Genomic DNA, 17,489 nt, shown 5'->3' with positions numbered 1-17,489 from the left:
CTTCTAGCATTAAGTGCAAAAACTCTTAAAGTGATGCAGTCTTTATTAACAATACTATTAGTCAATAATATAATACAGTCGCGAATACCAAGTGGAAGTTAAACTGAAAATGGAATCTATCAAACACGACATGGCAAACTCAATTTTAAGGCATCTATCGCCAAAAGCAGTGACACAGATCGTGATTTTAACCGGAATTCCAAAAGTTTTCAGTCAAATTGAAATAAACATCTGGAAATCGTTTGCGAGCAATGAGAACATTTGATCGCCCTAACCGCTTCCGACTCGAGCAGGGTCACTTCGCTATGACCGTCGGCGGTGTATGTTAAATGCCTACTTCAAGACCTTGATGAAAGTCCGTCAGTTGATATGTAATCGATAGCCGGTTGACGCGAGCCTCCTTAATGTTGAAACAATCACCGTATGACTCTAAAAGTCGGAGCTTAGAATGCTAGACATTTTTTCAGGTTCCAACTGAGTTTTAGTGCATATACAAAGAAAAAATCCATTGCAAGCTCGGATCTGTGTCATCTTAAAACCGCAAATAGTTTCTTAGGAGAGTTGCGCAGCAAATCGCGCCAGTAATGAACAAACATTCTATATATTGGACAACTAAGCTTCAGGAACCCAAATGTGCTTTGATTCACTTTTAAAACAAGAACGAATATTTATATATTTTATTTCTATTAATTAACCTTCTGGTCTAGCTAAACTTGTACAATCATTCAATTTAATGTTTGACAAACTAAATTTTAAAATAAGAAATTCAAATGTTACAAATCTTATTTTTACCAAAGGCAGGATGCCACCAGTGAGTGTCTTTTCGCTTATTTGCCTACTTGATTATTTGTTTTTTGTTTATATTTTGCTTGTTTTTCATTAGCGAGTGCTGAAGCAGGCATGAAGAATTTGCAACTAATTTTGACAATTGTGCCAATTCCAAGTGACTCCCACGGCTTCACCCCTTGGCCCGTAGGATAAGAAGAATTTAATGATAATTTAATTTTTTGTACACAGCATAAAACGTTGTGATAAGCCCCAAGATGACGGCTTATTAAAATTTTAAACAACAATGAGTCACAGTAATTTTCTTTTCAGCTGCTCGTGTAATTACGTAAGGAAGAACGAACGCTATTTTTTTCGGTACGGATGCAACTTCACTTTGAAGTATCACATAGAACAATTTTACAGGAGTGGGTCGTTTGCCGTTTGGGAATTCTATGCTCCAGATACAGCTTTCCGCAGAATAATTAAGCTTTATCACATATTGCAGAAGTTGAAGAAAAAATTGACAACCAATGTCGAATTTCAAACGCAGGTCAACAAGGGGACCAATGGGTTGTCCCAAGGGTCCATAAAAAGAGGTATCAGTCTTGATAACCAGGTTATATTTCATGGAAGATACTTTTGCTGAATTTAATAAAACGGGAAAACAGTCCTTGATAACTGTATTTCTCAACAAAAGTTTGAATTTTTAGTTTTGTAGATAATAAATTATCCAGACATCGATAGCTAATTGTTTCACGAATTCTCCCTTAAAAGTTAACGCCACCAACGTCACAGCATAGTATAAACAACTTAAAAGGCTTTGAAGTTTCCTGTGGAAATATAGCTTGACTAGCTAGGAAAACGTATCTCAGCTATACCAGATTATCTTGCTCAATTAGAAACAAAGAGCGACCACCTGATAATCTTAGCAGATTAAAACGCAATTTAAAATGAACTAGAGCTTCCACCAGATTTCTAATCATAGATATGTTAGCCCTTGCTCACGCACATTTTGGCGGCACTACTATCGCCAACGCCTTTTGAAATACGGTGTACCCCAATAAAGATACCGCATTTACAAGATTAAACTAAATTGCTTTCTTCTGTTTACTATGAAAACACAAAAAATAAACTGGAAGAGTTGCGTATCACTGAAACCACTTCAGCAAGCACGAAAGGGGCAAGGGCCTTTTCACTCGTACCGAGCTGATCTTTTACGCGCACAAAGCAGATGGAAAATACGATATTGCCCCTGCCATACTGCCTCAGACCAAAAATCTAAAAATGATGAGGCATTATTTCCTAGGCTAAACTTAATTCATTTAGCATCTGATAAAGTCGGCAAACTCAAAGAAAACGTTTATCACAACTCCACGGATTGCAGACGATATTTATTTTTCGTGTGGTAGGCATTACCGACAAATATAGACCCTTTTTTGAGGGACTTATCCGGCAGCAAATCTTCGTATTTTCCACCCAAACCGACCATTAACAGCTAATGGATTTCCAACGAGATTTAAAAACGCGCTGAGGCAATCAAACGAAGTTTGGAAATGCACTTATTTCAAAGACAGGGGCCGTGTCAAGCCCGCCTGTCTCGGGCCCCCGAAATCGACCGCTTGTAACAACTGCGTATCACCTGACATAAAAAAGCTGCGTACACTCGCATGCATGGAATATCGATTACGCGAGCCGTGCATGACATAAACAGTCGCAGTTTGATCTAAAAACACATGTACCCGTGGCGGAAATCAAATTTTTAATCAGCAGTTGCAACTACCGCTGCTGAAACTCGGCAAAATGTACGCAAGAGGCTTCGGGTACGGTAGCCAAAGCTATGGCCATTACAACCCTCAATACCATATTCCCCAGCAAAACTCGCCACACCATCCGTCTTATCAACCGTATATTTACAACGCGCCGCGTTATGGATTTAACGCGTTCACGCGCGCCAACTCAGCTCCGTTCAACCATATTACACCGTCACCTTCGGCGATCCACTACCCTGGAGAATCACGCATGGCAGACCTAGCAGGTCCAAGACAAAGCTATGAAGCGCACTGTCATTACTACTCGCCTCCTTCCCTCCCACCGCAACCTGTTATCCAGTCGACAGAGCCGCAGAATCAGAGAGAGAAGGAAGCGGAGAATGGTTTGCACGAAGGAAGCGCCAGCGAGAAATTAGCGGAGAATTGCTACCCAGGTAAATGAACGGAGGTGATTTGTAATTGCAGTTTTGTGCTTAGCACCCGGTAAAGGGCAGTGTGTTACACCAGATTATAAGCTTAGGGCATGATTATTGTCTTAGTAGATTCAAGATTTGATTGTTGTGGATTGCTCATTATATTATAGTTAAGAGCGTATTATACCTGCATTTCCTCTAATGTTGCTTGATTGAAATTTGATGGAAGCTTCGCGGATTTCCTGGTCGATATGAGATCATTCAAGTGAACGACTATACCAGAATGTCTTTTCAATTTAACGTCTATGTTTTCCGGCACGAGTTTTAATTTCTTCCAGCAAGACAAAAATAGGTCACTTCTTGCAGGAGTAGATTCGATGTGGTCAGTGTGGTTAAAACTGAATCGTGCGGTGGTCCGGCCCGCGTTATAGCTAGTATGAATTATACGAAGAGATACTTGGCTTTCCAAAACAGCGACTTGACACTGAGCAAACCTAAGGGGAATAAAAGATAGTCAAATAAAGCCATTTTGAACCCTGATGTAAACATCACTTTTATCTCAAAATGATCCGCTTCGCTGCCATTTCTCTTAACATTCAGTTGCACTACAGAAAACCTTTTCAACCCGGGTTATCGCAATGCGCACATTCACTGCAACCAGGATTTACCTTTTCACACTTTCCAGGGAATACTGCTTCGTAATTTTGTAATTAGAAAGCAATGTTCTCAATGGGCTCCTGTCCGAGGTCATTTTGATCCGGGGCTACAACTTTTATCACTGAAAAGATCACTCACTTTAATCATTCTGTCAGTACAATTTTTCCACGAATACTGAGTAACTATGTTATTCATCTTTTGATAGACAAGCTTAAAAGGACAAATTCTAGTTTTCAATTTAGCAAAAGAACTGGTGGTATAATCAATGAAGTAATAAAAAAGAGACTTGCTCTTCGCCAGCGTTTTACCTTTCTTAGCACTGATTGAAGTAATTCATTTAACCGGACTCTGAAAAGGTCTTCTCACAAAAACAGCCTTGAGCCCTGTTTCACGGTTCTTCAAGTTGTCCACGATTCTGCCAAAAGATCTTTTTTGAACAGTGGATTTTTGAACGTTTACTATAAGTTCTTGTCGATTTCTCGTTGGGTTTGCCTCGGATTTAAACACAGAAAAGTCAACTTAAGAGGGAAAAACAAAACTGAAGTCAGCTAATTAAAATAAGATTCATAAAATAAGTGCACTTGAGTAGACCGTTTGAACTCGAGATAAAAGAAACAAACTTAATTAAAAATACTAATTTAAAGAGTGCTCCCAAACATCTTTCGGGTCAGTGTCAGTTTTGAAACATAAGGAAAACAAAACAAACAAGAAAAGGAAAAAAAGGAAAGAAAGTTTTGTCCGATGTTAAAAATATTGATAAAATAAATGCTGAAAACAATTCGAAAATTGAATTGAAACCTTTGTGGGATATAAACCGACTCCAGTGTGCTCACAAGAATGTGATGAATTTAGCCAAGTCAGTCAATTCATTGCTAAGTAACAAAAGGTTGTACGCTCAGTAGGGAACTTTCACTCTGAAGTCTCAGTTAATTCCTTGAACTGATAACATTTTAATCTTGAATTAATGAAGCACACAGGTCTCCTTGCCTGCGAGTGTTGCTGCGAAACGATTCACTATCATTGAATAATTACCCTCGGTTCACATGTAACGGATTATCAATTTAAAGCGCAGTTATCTTCGATCACTGATTCAACAAGTGCACGACAAAGTTTTTCACGAAAACTTGATAGACAGCCAAGTGTATCTGGACTCTTTTACAGAAAAGTCCACAATCTGCAACGCGCCTTGCATGAGCCACTTTCAAGCCGGCTGGTGATCATAGAGTTATGTAACAGGGAAATAAATGTCTTATTGACTGGATTGGTCACATTTTCGGCGGAGACATCAAAGGAAGAACATCGGTGGAGGACAGCAGGTCACATTTTTATTGCCAAAACATTTGGTAAGGAACATCTGAAAATTCACTTTTCTAGAAATAGGAATGCATCGGTGTTGTATGTTAAAAGCATGTGTCGTATCACGACTTAGATCACAAGACTTATGCGCAGTAGTTTCCATCTTCAGGTTTTTACATCCTAGTTCAGTTTAAAAACGTTTTTAAGTATAACAATGAAAAACAGATTGACGATACTGTAGTGCACAGCCTAAAAATAAAATCGGTTTTCCAAACTTCCGTTCAAACTTACTTGAATGATTTCTTTTCTTTTTTCAAATAAAGAATGAGTTACAGCTTTAATAAACTTATTTGATAGCAGCACCACTTCAAAACAGAACCACAAATCTAAATAAATGAAGAGCGGGATAGAGGCGGGGTTTTAAAAGATCTGAATTATGACCGTGTACATCCCAACAAACGGCACAGATTTCCGCCGATTCAGTTGCTTGAAAAGCAGCCAAATCTGGCCATTTCACACTCACGTCCACAAGCTACAACTGATGCCTTGAGCAATTTTACAGTGTGAGGCAGATAGGGAGAACATTCAACTCATTTCGTGATTTGTAGACCACCATGCAACAAAATAGACATCTCTATTTAAAGAAAAAGCAAATAGAATTGCAGTTTTTACACCCTTAATTCATTATGTAATTAAAAATATGGGCGGGTCGTTTTTCGTCCAAAAAAAGAAAGTCGAAAAAAGAGGCATTTTTTAATTGTTCACATCTCTAAACACTGGTGTTGTCATTTGTTAGACATATCTTTACGAAAGCAAAGCGATTTTTTGAAATGCTTTACTTGTGTTAACGATTCAAACATGTCTTCCAGAGAGGTCTACGGCCAGACTATACCTAACTTATCTGGCCAATGAAAGACAACTAAATATGCCGACAAAGCGATGAATTAATACCAGCTGCCAGGAGCGAGCCTTATGTGTGTAGACATCGGTGTATTAGTCTCAAAATATGGCATTAAGTCTGTATATTTGATTAATACGATAATGGTTTTTATGTGCGGGACCAACTTTGGTCTCGATAAAATATTTTTCTGTTTTTAAATGCTCCAAGAACTTAACGCATTTTTTCTGTAAAGTTGATTCCTTATTTAGTTATATTACCAGTAAGGAGACCGGCTGTTGTAATTTTGATCTTTTATCAATCAGTTGTGTTCCTTTCACTTTAAATGCATTATTATCAAAGGGATAAAGCTTAAGCAATGCGATCCATATGTAAAGAATCGACTCAAAATATTGTCCAAATGATCCTTAGTTCTTCAGAAGTCCAATTTGACGTTTTAAAATATAGTTCCGTTCCAATGCGCCGTGAATTCAATAAGCTGTTCGGTCATTGTATATGAAAAAAAGCAAGATTTCATGATTCAATGATAAAACAAGCGTTAAAAGTGCTGTCCATATGTCTGGCAACGATTTGAAATGTTATTGAAAATGTTCTGTTCTTCAAAATAACTTAACTTTCAGGACGCTGAAATCGATAAATCGATAAATCGTTCTGAGCACCATTAATCACTAGGGCTTCATGATCTTAAAAGGACAGAGAGCAAACAGTGCTATCCATATGTCCTAATTCATGCTCAACGCAAAATAAAACCTAAAATTATAGTCTTCTTTCATTATTTAAGTTTTCTTTCTCTTTAATTCTCATAATGCAAACGAAGAGGGTAAAATTGAATGGTAGAAAACGTTAATGCAGCTACCGACTTGTTCGGTATGGCCATTTAAAATACCCGGATCCAAAATTACCAGCCTCGATACCAGCCTTCTTCAGTTAATTATTAGTTTACTTTTCTCACTGTTGTCTTTAAGAATGAAGAGAAAATAACTCTTCAGTAATCAACTTGATCTTGGTCTGTTTACTAGACAAATGTTCTTCAAACCTAGTGCAGTTTAGTTTGTTTACCCATGAAATGGATGGGAGCCAGTATAGCTTATGAACGAAAGTAAACTTAGAAGCATTTTGTGGCGGGTAAGAAATACCAAGAGAAAATATACTTAATAAGCTCTGTTCTATGAATCGCACATATCTGGTCTTGTCGTCCATCGTTTTTCTTGCAGCTCGCCTTGTTATCTCAAATTGCAAAGCGTTATTACACTGCAAAAAAATACAGCAAGCACAGGGAAACAGAGCTTCTATTTACAGCAATGCAAAATTGAAATTTTTTTTGGACAAAGCGCGCGCTTTCGAATCCTGACATCGCCATGTCTATATTATGACGCATTTGGCTGCATCTTGAGTCTTTCTTCATGCGTGTTGTTGTTTGGTTGCATATAAAATCTTCCTGTTCCCGTCACTGCGCAACAGCAAGCTGTAGCAATTAAAACTTTAGCTCGTCTTCTGCTTAAGGTTTCTCTTAGATTAAAATTATATGTTGATGTATTTTTCTAAAGATCGTTTTTTTTCTTGCAGTTGATGAAGTAGACGAGGACGAAGACGACGAAGAAGACAAATCCGAGAAACCAAAAGGAAAGAAACGAAAAGAAAGAACCGCTTTTACAACGCATCAACTACGTGAACTAGAAAATGAATTCGCAAGAAATAACTACCTCACGAGACTGCGCAGATACGAGATAGCGGTGAGTTTGGACTTATCAGAGAGACAAGTGAAAGTTTGGTTTCAAAATAGAAGAATGAAATGGAAAAGAGTAAAAGGCGAGAAAAAACCGGAGAAAAAATCACCGTTTCAGATAATGCAGCTTGAAAAAGAAAGACTGCAGCAAGAATCTTGCACGTAACGCAAGCTTATTCCAAACTGACAAATCCTTATTTTATCAGCATTTGAGGATGAACTGAGGTGACATATATATGATTGTGCAACGAAAGAGTACCACAGAGCTGCCACAGGCTCGTTTTGTTCTTTACTCGGGAAAGCTTTTCAAGTCATTTCTGTCTGAATCTGCTATCTTTGTCCCAATGTGCATCTTCTTCTATTTTTTACTGATAGAAAAAGAAAAAGGAAAAACATCTGGGACCGGGGTGAACACGACATCGCCAGTTTTAATTTTTGTTTTTCTTAGTGATGGACTTGACTTCACTTATTTTAGGGTTTTTGAAAAGATACGACCAGGTACTTCTTCAGACGGAATTTTTTATTACAAGACTGCTTGGTCAATTTAACTAGGTGGACCCTCACTGAAATTCTCTGACTCATCCCGAAAATAGTGTACATATGATTTTGGCCCTCTGAGAAAGGAGAGCATAGAGCGGACATACGCATGCAAGAAGAGATCATTCATGTCTTATTAAGAATGGCACCACTGAAAGAAATCATGGTTTTGGCACTGCAATTGTATGCTTTTCTTTGATGCTAAACTGATTATTCAAAAAGGGTTTACTGTGGCTGAGCAAATTATAACGGTCTTTTATTCTTGCAACTCAGTCCACTAATCTGGGTTAAAGGGACTATGTCAAGGGAATTTCGCAGAGTTTTGGTCTAAACTGTTCTGAAATAATTGATAAGCAACTTGAACATGAACATTTAACTAAAAATATAACCTTTATTTTGGGTTAGAAATCAAACTTCGGCTACAAATATCGAATTTTTGAAGGCGCGTGGAAACAACTTGAAAACGTTGGCAAACGTTTTTAAATTGCAATCCATTTCTATCAGAGCGATCCGCAGCCAAACGCGCTTTTAAACAGTTTTATTGCTCTAAAATAGCAATTGTTAATAAAAATGGACCATGATTTTTAACTTTCCTACAGTACAAATATAAATTTTGGTTGTTCAAAACTCTGTTAAAATCCATGACATAGTCCCTTTAAATAATTGTTATATTGTTCATCTCCAGACCAATCATCACCTGAAACTATAACTATATAAGGAAGTCAATGAAGAGATAATTAAATATCTTGGGCTTTATTCTTCAAATCCAAAGCTAACAGTTAGCTGATTATTGAGTTACACTGACTCCCTTCATAGCAAACAAATGCATTTAGTTCATTAGTGTAAAAGACGTTATATATCCATCAAATGCTTGTTGAGATAATCGAGATGACTAAGGCTGACCTTTCCTAAAAATAGCAATTAGAAGGGTAGGTCACGTTATTTTTTAACAGTGTTACCTGTATTCAAAGATTTCTCTTGTTAACATTATTTGTATGCGGCGTTTTGCCAGATCCTGGATGAGACTTTGATCCGTTTGCTAGTCAAATACTCTCCATACTCACTTGTGTTCGTTGCTCGACCATTTCAAGCCATTCAGATTTAAAAGTTTAAATCAAGTTTGTTTGTCACGAATCGCCCTCAAAAATAGAGTCAAATTGTAATTTATTCAACAACCCATAACTCAAATTTAAGATGTGAAACACCGGTACTGATAAGAAGATATTTGATTGCGGTTTTCCAATTTTATGTTTGCAACATGTACTTCACATAGTTAAACCGAGTTTATAAATTGAAAATTAATGATATAGGTGCGGTTAAAGGTTTTTGCCCAAGGCTCCTTTTGGAGCTCAGATAAATATGTCCGCTCTTGTATGTTCAGGGGCACCCAACGGAATATTTCGTTAAAATATCTGTTCGGAAGACGATTTGAGATCTAGAATTTTCGGAATATTCATTGTAAATTTTTTTGCTTGCCTGCCTTTCCTAGGATTTTCGAATATCTAAAAAATGGTATAATTGTTCATTTTTAACGCTGGCTGGAATTTTTTCGAAAAGGTAGGTTTTGATCCCTATAACTTTCGGATCACTAGACTTTCAGCTGGGAAATCCGAACAGATAAAAAATTTTTAGGGGATAAAAATATGCCTATATCTACCGTTTAAATACTAAAATACGTTCAACGGTGCTATCGTTAAGTGGTTTTGAACTATATTCTCGATGGGTGCCCCTGTATGTTCTTTAGCGTCCTTGCAGTGCAAAGCAGCCCTGGAGCTCTATTTTATCCGTTTTGAAGTTCGTCTGGATCCCAGTATTATTAACTCGAACCACTAGAGTTCTAAGACCCTTTGGGACCATGTTCCTTGCCATTATGTGCAGCATGAAAACGTTTATCCGTGATGTAAATAAAATAAAAAGAACGAGTTTCAACAAACATTCTGTAAATTATATTCTGTACACAAGTATAAGCTATGTATGCGTGCTTAAGGCTAAGAGCGGTAAATAATGTAATTTACTTTATTTGTAAATAAACATTTAATGTGATGACTATGTAGTTTTAATACTTTTCTTCCGGGTGTTCATTGCTGTTTCCTCGTCAAATCGAAAACACTTTTGCCATAAAAATGTGTTCATCTCCTCATTCTGTGTAAACTTGCGTAATATTTGCGAAACAGACACAGCCCGTCCAAGCTACCTCCGTGTAATAGCCAGACCTTATAGAATCAAAGCTAGATGAAGAAATGCACTTATGTCCAGAAATGCACGCAACGACGAAAATGACGAATTTGAAGAAATTTCGCCAAATTCGCCATTTGACGAATTTCGTCAAATTCGTCAAGACAGCAAAGTTATGTCATTTAAATCAACCCATGCAGTGCTGACGTTCAATGGGGGCCGCGCGCCTCTAGAGCTAGTCGAGTTACCATGTACGACACGGAATTTATAACTATGCTGACGATAACAAGAATTAACTAACAACTGGAATGTGCATACATACATAAGCTCTTCTTACGTGACAAAAATTTATCAACCCATCATGCAGACGATTAGCGGGGGAGACGAGAACTCACATCAGGAACGAAACAAACGAAAAGAATCAACAGAATTTAACTCAACACTTTGACTACCCAGTCTACGATTACGAAAACGAAATAAAAAGACAAATTCTCAAATTCAAGCAGCAAATATCACTACATGTTTTGCGGCTGCCTCCTATTTATAGGGGAAAGTTAGTTTCTATCCTGCGCTTCCTCTGTCCTGCTGAGTATCTTGTTTTGTAGTCTTGGTCATCTGTTTGTGTGGATTGTAAGCTGCAGTTGACTGTACGGGTCACTTTTCCTTTTGTTTTACTGCTTAACCTTTCCAAAGGCGTGTAGGAGGAATCAGTAAGTCCAGGGCCATTCTCAATCGCCAAGAAGCGATGGTGCCGCCATCTTGGAATTAGAAAGCTTACATGACGCATGTTGTGTTATAGAAAAAATCCGCTGTTTATAAAGATCGTAGTCTGAGCAATCTGAGACTACATTTTTCACACACGGTCCCCACCCTGGGTAGGTTGGGGCCTCCGTGGCGGCGTTGATAAACATTGTCGTGTTTTCTCAACTAAGTGAAGACTTGGTGTGGACATTCCAAGCTTTTTGGTTTTACACAATTGAAACACATATACCCGTTCTTCCCAGTAAATTGTGTGACTTTTGCAGTTCAAAAACTATTAACGTGAATGAACTGGAAGTAACATACATCTCATTAGAGGAAACTCGAGCTTTCACTGCTTTCTCTGTTGCGAATTCAGAATTTCTTCATCTTAAAAAAAGATAAATCTGTATTAATATGCAGCAAATTTCTTCGCAGTTGGACAAAGAAAGCTTGGAGCAACTGTATATAGATGAGTACATGTACATCAGAGTGTGATAACTATGTGTGATGGACTCACTTTTAATAGTTTCACATCAAAACCTTGGCATATTTTAGACATCATCAGTTTGGCCGCAGTGATGGCTTTATGATTCTACTCCTCCAATTATAAGATTATTAATAACAAGAGCATTAAGACACTATGTTACCTGCAGATGGAAATGACAAAAGCCATAAAACATTAGGCATGTAAGTTTCCTTTCGTTATATATTGTTTTACTGCAGCCAACTCATGCTATATTGTTGGCTAATAATCATGTCATTGAACCTCAATTGCGTTTTATTCGTGTCTTTCGGTTCATTCTTCTTATCAAACTAACATTTCATCTATTGATTATAGAGAAAGACAGTTCTTTATAAGATAAAATTGATCGGAATGTGACGGCATTAAAGTAACAAACACCATCCGCCATGTTGGCGGGCGTCACGGACGCTCCGCCTTCTGACATTTCCAAAATGAAATTTTTAATAACATTTGGTAGTTAGGACCTAAAAAAACTGCATGCAAATTTCAGCGAAATCGGTGAGGTACGGTGTCCGCGAACTTCATTAAAATAGCTCGAAAATTATGAAGTATTACACAATAATACCTTTCTCAACATGATGCTCGTTCTGTCCATCGGAGTTCAATGTTGGATCATAAAAATTCACATGTTCTTTGTCTTGCTATCAATCTGCAGTAAATCAGTATCAGTTAATCAGTGCAAAATTCAGGAGGACTTCGCAAAAGTTATCTCTTTAGCATTGCACCATTGTGACGTAAGATTGTCGAACTCATATCGCGCGCGCCGCACATGCAATACACTTATACGTCATCTGGAACAAAGTGCTTTGTTGATCATGACTTGTAGAACTAAAAAGTGGTCGCGAAAGGCACTTGTTGTAATAGCTGGCGAAATCAATCATATGGCGTTTATTTTCATCGGCAAGTCTTTATACAGACAGTCCACTTCCTCAATTCCATAAAAAGGTCGGCAAGCTATCTTTAAACAAAATATCTGAAAATACTAGAAGTACTTATGTTAACTGGTATTCTTCCTTTTGAAGTCTGCCGCTGAATTATATGATCAACAAATAAATGAAAACCGTTACGCGCCGCAGAGCCTGTTCAAACAATGCTCGGCTGATATAGCCGCAGCCAGTGACTCATATTAGCTTATGGACAAAGTGTGTGTATGATGAAACTGGTGAGACCCGACATATACTAAAATTCTCCAGAAGAATAGACTTGAGAGGAATTGGAAAAGAAACTAATCAAAGGTATCTGATTTACATTGTTGTTTCTCAAGCCTTAGCTTTCTGCCAGTCATTCGGCTTTAAGTCTTTTTGTACTTTTTTGAACGTTAATTTGCAACTAAGCCTGAATGTTCTCGATTTTTTTGACGATTCGAGCCTGAAAAAGTCAGTCGAGACAAAGAGGTAGTCTGAGTAAATTGTTCTAATAAATAAATTCAAATTGTACATGAAAGTGACCATGTCATTCCCAGGTAATGACAATGCTGCCTCCAGGTTGAATCTGAGAAAAAATTTAGTTTCGGGTCCATCCACAGCAAGTTCTTAAATGGTTCCCTTTCTCAGCCTCGACGTTTTTATAAACAAAAAGTTCTCATAAAAAGTTAAGAGTGTATTTATTAATTCTCGAACAAATGAGGTTTTTCTTCGTTTACAATGGTGAACTATAACGGTAAAGCACTGTTTTGCGTACCCCACAGGGATCTCGGAAAGCGATCCGTAAAAACGGAGTGTCTGTTTTAGAAGGGTTAATTGGAGAGGAAACGGTGCCGGGCTTTTGGCGCGTATTGTCAAAGTGTGTTTATTTAAGTGGGTGTCCGTAAAGTGGTTTCGTCGACTGTCTTGGTAAAAGAGGCGCTGTTAAATTAGCAAAATATTTTTAAATTCTAACTGCTACCAAGCGTTAGATTGGATGTATCACAAAATGAATGGTCATGGAATTTTTAGACCAACTAAAAAGGGGCTTAGCGCTCCGATTTTTATATCTAACGCGGCTGTTTTTAAACGAACACGTTCGATCGTTTATCCGCCCCTATATCAAACATTTTCATCCAATATTTTGTAAGTAATAATATGCGCGCCTTCTGATTGGATGCTAATCCAGAGATTTTGTCAATTTCAGCCTTTTTACAGGCTAAAGTGCACTCATTACTCCTTTTAGAAATTTCTGTGGCAACAGATAGATTTATGCTTTTTTTTCCCTAGACGTCGGCTCGGCCAACAGTATCGGAACAGGTGATGGGTGGGTTATATTTACTTGAACTCTTCTTCGATGGCTGATTGTCAACTATTTGATAAAACACTTTATGTTCAGTCGGTTTGTTGACAGAAGTTCTTTTGTCATGCGAGCCGGAAGATTAATGCAGAGAGCACAATGTTTCAGTTTTCGGCGTTCACAGTGTTAGTTTGGCTGGCTTCGGTTAGACTTTCTATTTTGCTCAAGCGTATTAGCTCGTATTAAAACAAATTACAATATCGCTGATTGTGTTAATCTGGCATGCATGTGCGCAAGGCCAGCATATTTTTTTTTTATTTTATTTTTATTATTTTAAAACGTATAACTTCTACTGGCGTCGTCGAATTTGATTTGTATATTTTCGAGTCATCGACTAAACTTGACTACTGCATTGTTCGATTATTTATCAATCACTGTGTACAAGTGAACACAAAATTTATCGAGAATAGTAACAAAACCGAAAAAAAGAAGAGAAAGGCTGAATGGACCATGGCTATGTATAGCCTTAATTAGCCTGAAAGAGTAGACGGCTTTTTCGGAAACTCGAGCCAAAAAAGCCGTCTGCTCTCGCAGGTTAAGCCTGAATGGACCTCGTATTTAGGTAACTGTCTCAATACTGCAGCGGACTCTTTCAATGGTTAATGAGCCTTTAGTTCGGCAAACAACAGCCGGCTATCATTATTAAAGAAAACACCTTAAATCAAGAAATGCTGAAAATTTGAAGGTGGAACTCCATGCGGGTTCGACAGCCACAAACGGTACGCAAAAGTCATCGCGTGAAGGCCTTAGAAAGGTGTTCTTCGCCTTTCTCTTTCTTTTAACTACAAAACACGAAACAGTTTTGATACTCATTGCCATTTCCCTGCTTCAAACATTTGCTAAAGTATAATGTTAAAATTTTGAGTAAAGAGCGAACAATAGTAGATTTTCAGAGTTCTCTCCGAAAAAGAAGGGAGATTGAGAAAATCAGCATTTAAGGTTCATGTTTTCGTTTCATTTATAGGCGAGGTAAACTTTATAACAACACTTCTAGGTGTTCTTAACTTGTTTTAAACTTTGAGGTCAACAGTCTCCAAAAGAAATAAACGGAAACATGACTGCGTATGCTGGAATAGTGATTGAGTCATATGCATCGAGTCAAAGATTGATCATGACTTATATCTATCAGTCAAAGTTTATGATTTAGCTACAGCTAGCAAAAAAATTTGGTTTCCTTAGTTAAAAAAATTTGAAATAATTTAAACACTACCTTGAGTTGTAGGAGACGAAATATAACAAAAATTAGGTATTTCAATGCATCAAGAAAAATCTACACATTTCTCGCGAGCAAATAGACAGTTGTGGGCGCGATTCTTTTTCCTGTGTCAAGAGGAACTTGTTTAAATTAGCAATAATGAATTTTGCTGATTAAACAAACAAAAGACGTTTTTCGTTTCCTGTACGGGACAGATGTAAATTGGAAAAATTCTTTTCCCGGCAGAAAGATATTGAATTCAGTCAAGAATATGAGAAAACACCGGAAAACGTTTTATTTGTTCCAGAAGCAATCCACTTAATTTCGCTCATGATGAGCCGAAAATCAAACGAAGCGTAATTAACGGAGTATCGATTTCGAGGGACTCTTTAGTAAAAGGCGTGACGTTGAAACACCTGCTTGAATCTGCGTTATTTCTTCTTTAACAGCCCTGAAAAAGCTTGGTGTGTAAGATTGGGACTTGAAATACAAGGAAATGGATAGTCTAGTTTAGTCATGTCATGAATTTGTAAATGACAACTTTAATAGGAAACATGCACATCGACATTAAGTGGGTTTCTTTACATTTCAAGAAATAGACATCAGAAAAGGGGAAGACGTTGTCAACTGTTTTTAACGCACAAGAATAGAAACTTACTTTTAAAATAATCTTCCCTCGCTCGTTTTAGATGCTGTTTACGTCACTGGCTAAGAATTGAAAGTCACTATTGAAATTTCCCCTGATCCGGGAGGCGTTTGGAAACGAAAAACTAAATTAATTTTCCTTTGAATAAATGAACTGAATTGGGTATTATTTAATTCAGTTTTCAGTCTCCTGAACAAAAATATGTCTTTCCTGACGAGCGAGTCATAACATCTCTTAAACAGAATATTTTCAAAAGACTCTAAAAATACTGTTGAGTACTATGACTTTTAACACGTCTCGATTTTTTCTTTCAATATCTTATATCCGACAATTTATTACATGCCATAATTAGGTTGCCTTCGTGTAAAACCAAATATAAAAGGCGACAAAATGAAATTACCCCGCTAAAAAATAACCTGATCTTTAGTGACTTTTACGTCGGAGAGAATCAACATGTTGGATTGTCGACAAATTAGTTACAGCCTAGCTAGAAAACAACGACCGATATTTACCTACTAAATCAAATCATAACAACAGTTCATTTTGCGCGGTACGTGCAAAAAGGCAAAATTTGGTCACCATTGTTCGTGTGTTCCGGAACTAAACAAAACAGAAAGGAATGGAATATTTTAATTCACGAACCAGGATATTTCTTAACAGATGGATAGGCTTAAAAAGCGGGGTGATATCCTTTAGCATTTCACTGTAGAATTGCCCAAGAAAGTACCGGCTTCAAGAGAGAAAACCTCTCGAGATCACTTACTAACAAACTGGTAAGTTTGAGATTTTTGTCACATACAAACTTGAAACTTTATTTCACTAATTTAGGCAAACTAATTATTGTCTCTATAGAGTGAATGTTGACTAACGTGTAGATACAAGACTCTTGTGTGAAGCTTTCAGTTTTTGGTATATTCCGGTGATTTTAACTTCTACTAGTCAGCTCTTTGGCCGACACCATCATACCCCTGTGGGTAGCTCTCTCAAACGGCCACGTAACTTGTCTAAGAAGAGCCCCCATACGTTAAAGAGAAAGTTGCCTTTTCTTAAATCCACAAAACCACAATCCATTATTTAAGCTTGGAGCTACAGTGGGAGGGAATTTTTTTCTTAATATTTTGTGGATGTTTACCGGCGCTGCAAGGAGGTATGGGGAAGAACACACTACAAGAGGTTGCCGGTGTCCATTAGTCAGTTAAGGGTTTTAGTTCACAGCAGTTAATGTTTAATCAGGGTATTAACGTTTAAAATTGGAGGGTTTATGGCATCGCAAAATCAGCACAGCTCGCATGTATAGTTCATTTGTAACTGGTTACAAAATTAGTGTACGGTTTTGGTAAAGAATATCGTTCCACCATTGAACATGATGGTGGTTCAGTTGCTGTTCGGTCACATGTTAGACGTAATTCTGAAAAGGCAAATATCGAAGCTTCAGCTTTTGACGAGATATCTTATGATATATAATTTCTGGCTTTAGCCATTTTGCTGACGCAAATGAAAATATCTGAGGATTTTTTTGTCAATGACCGATTCCAACATGCGTGCCCTTACGACAAAATTGAATTTCTGTCTCTGTGTTACTTAAACGGGGAAAATTAGATAGGAACGGCAAAATTAATTATTCTGCTAGCGTGCTCCACGATAAAACGTAATTTTCTCAAATCTTTACTAGATCGTGTACGTGTATTTTCTAAATTCAGAGGATTAGCTCGGTCGTCTTATTATATTCTCATTTACGTTTAATTTTTGAACCCGTCTTTAGCTTGTTTAAAAGTCGTAAAAACTTAAACGTAAATATGTAACCCTTGTAACCAAACTTTCCTTTTCAAGAATGTGCTCAGTCCAATTTCTGATTGACGAAATTATACTTCTTTCCTTACACG

General features: G+C 37.4%; 2 protein-coding genes across 4 annotated transcripts in view; both read left to right on the top strand.

The window, feature by feature from the left end:
* Positions 1–2,452: 2,452 nt before the first annotated feature.
* The window catches only part of LOC144661334 (uncharacterized), a 17,645-nt gene continuing 2,608 nt past the window's right edge, over positions 2,453–17,489 (top strand). Inside the window, exons 1-2 of one of the 2 annotated variants that reach the window (XR_013572256.1) lie at positions 2,453–2,971; positions 7,368–9,795. Coding sequence is in view for 1 of the 2 variants with exons in the window: in XM_078522062.1 (XP_078378188.1) it covers positions 2,569–2,971; positions 7,368–7,693 (729 nt within the window). In the remaining variant the exon portion in view is untranslated. Of the gene's footprint in view, positions 2,972–7,367; positions 10,108–17,489 lie in introns of those variants that run through there. The other variant, XM_078522062.1, reaches the window with a different exon arrangement.
* Positions 12,589–17,489, top strand: part of LOC144660101 (uncharacterized) — a 6,712-nt gene continuing 1,811 nt past the window's right edge. The window contains exon 1 of one of the 2 annotated variants that reach the window (XM_078520659.1): positions 12,589–12,738. The gene's annotated coding sequence lies outside the window, so the exon portion shown is untranslated. Of the gene's footprint in view, positions 12,739–16,143; positions 16,380–17,489 lie in introns of those variants that run through there. The other variant, XM_078520658.1, reaches the window with a different exon arrangement.

Source organism: Oculina patagonica, chromosome 7 (genome assembly GCF_052425735.1).
Source record: "Oculina patagonica isolate OP01 chromosome 7, crgOcupat, whole genome shotgun sequence".
NCBI classification, from domain to species: Eukaryota; Metazoa; Cnidaria; class Anthozoa; order Scleractinia; family Oculinidae; genus Oculina; species Oculina patagonica.
The sequence above is the reverse complement of the archived record's forward strand: the minus strand, read 5'-3'. Positions and strand labels throughout refer to the sequence as shown.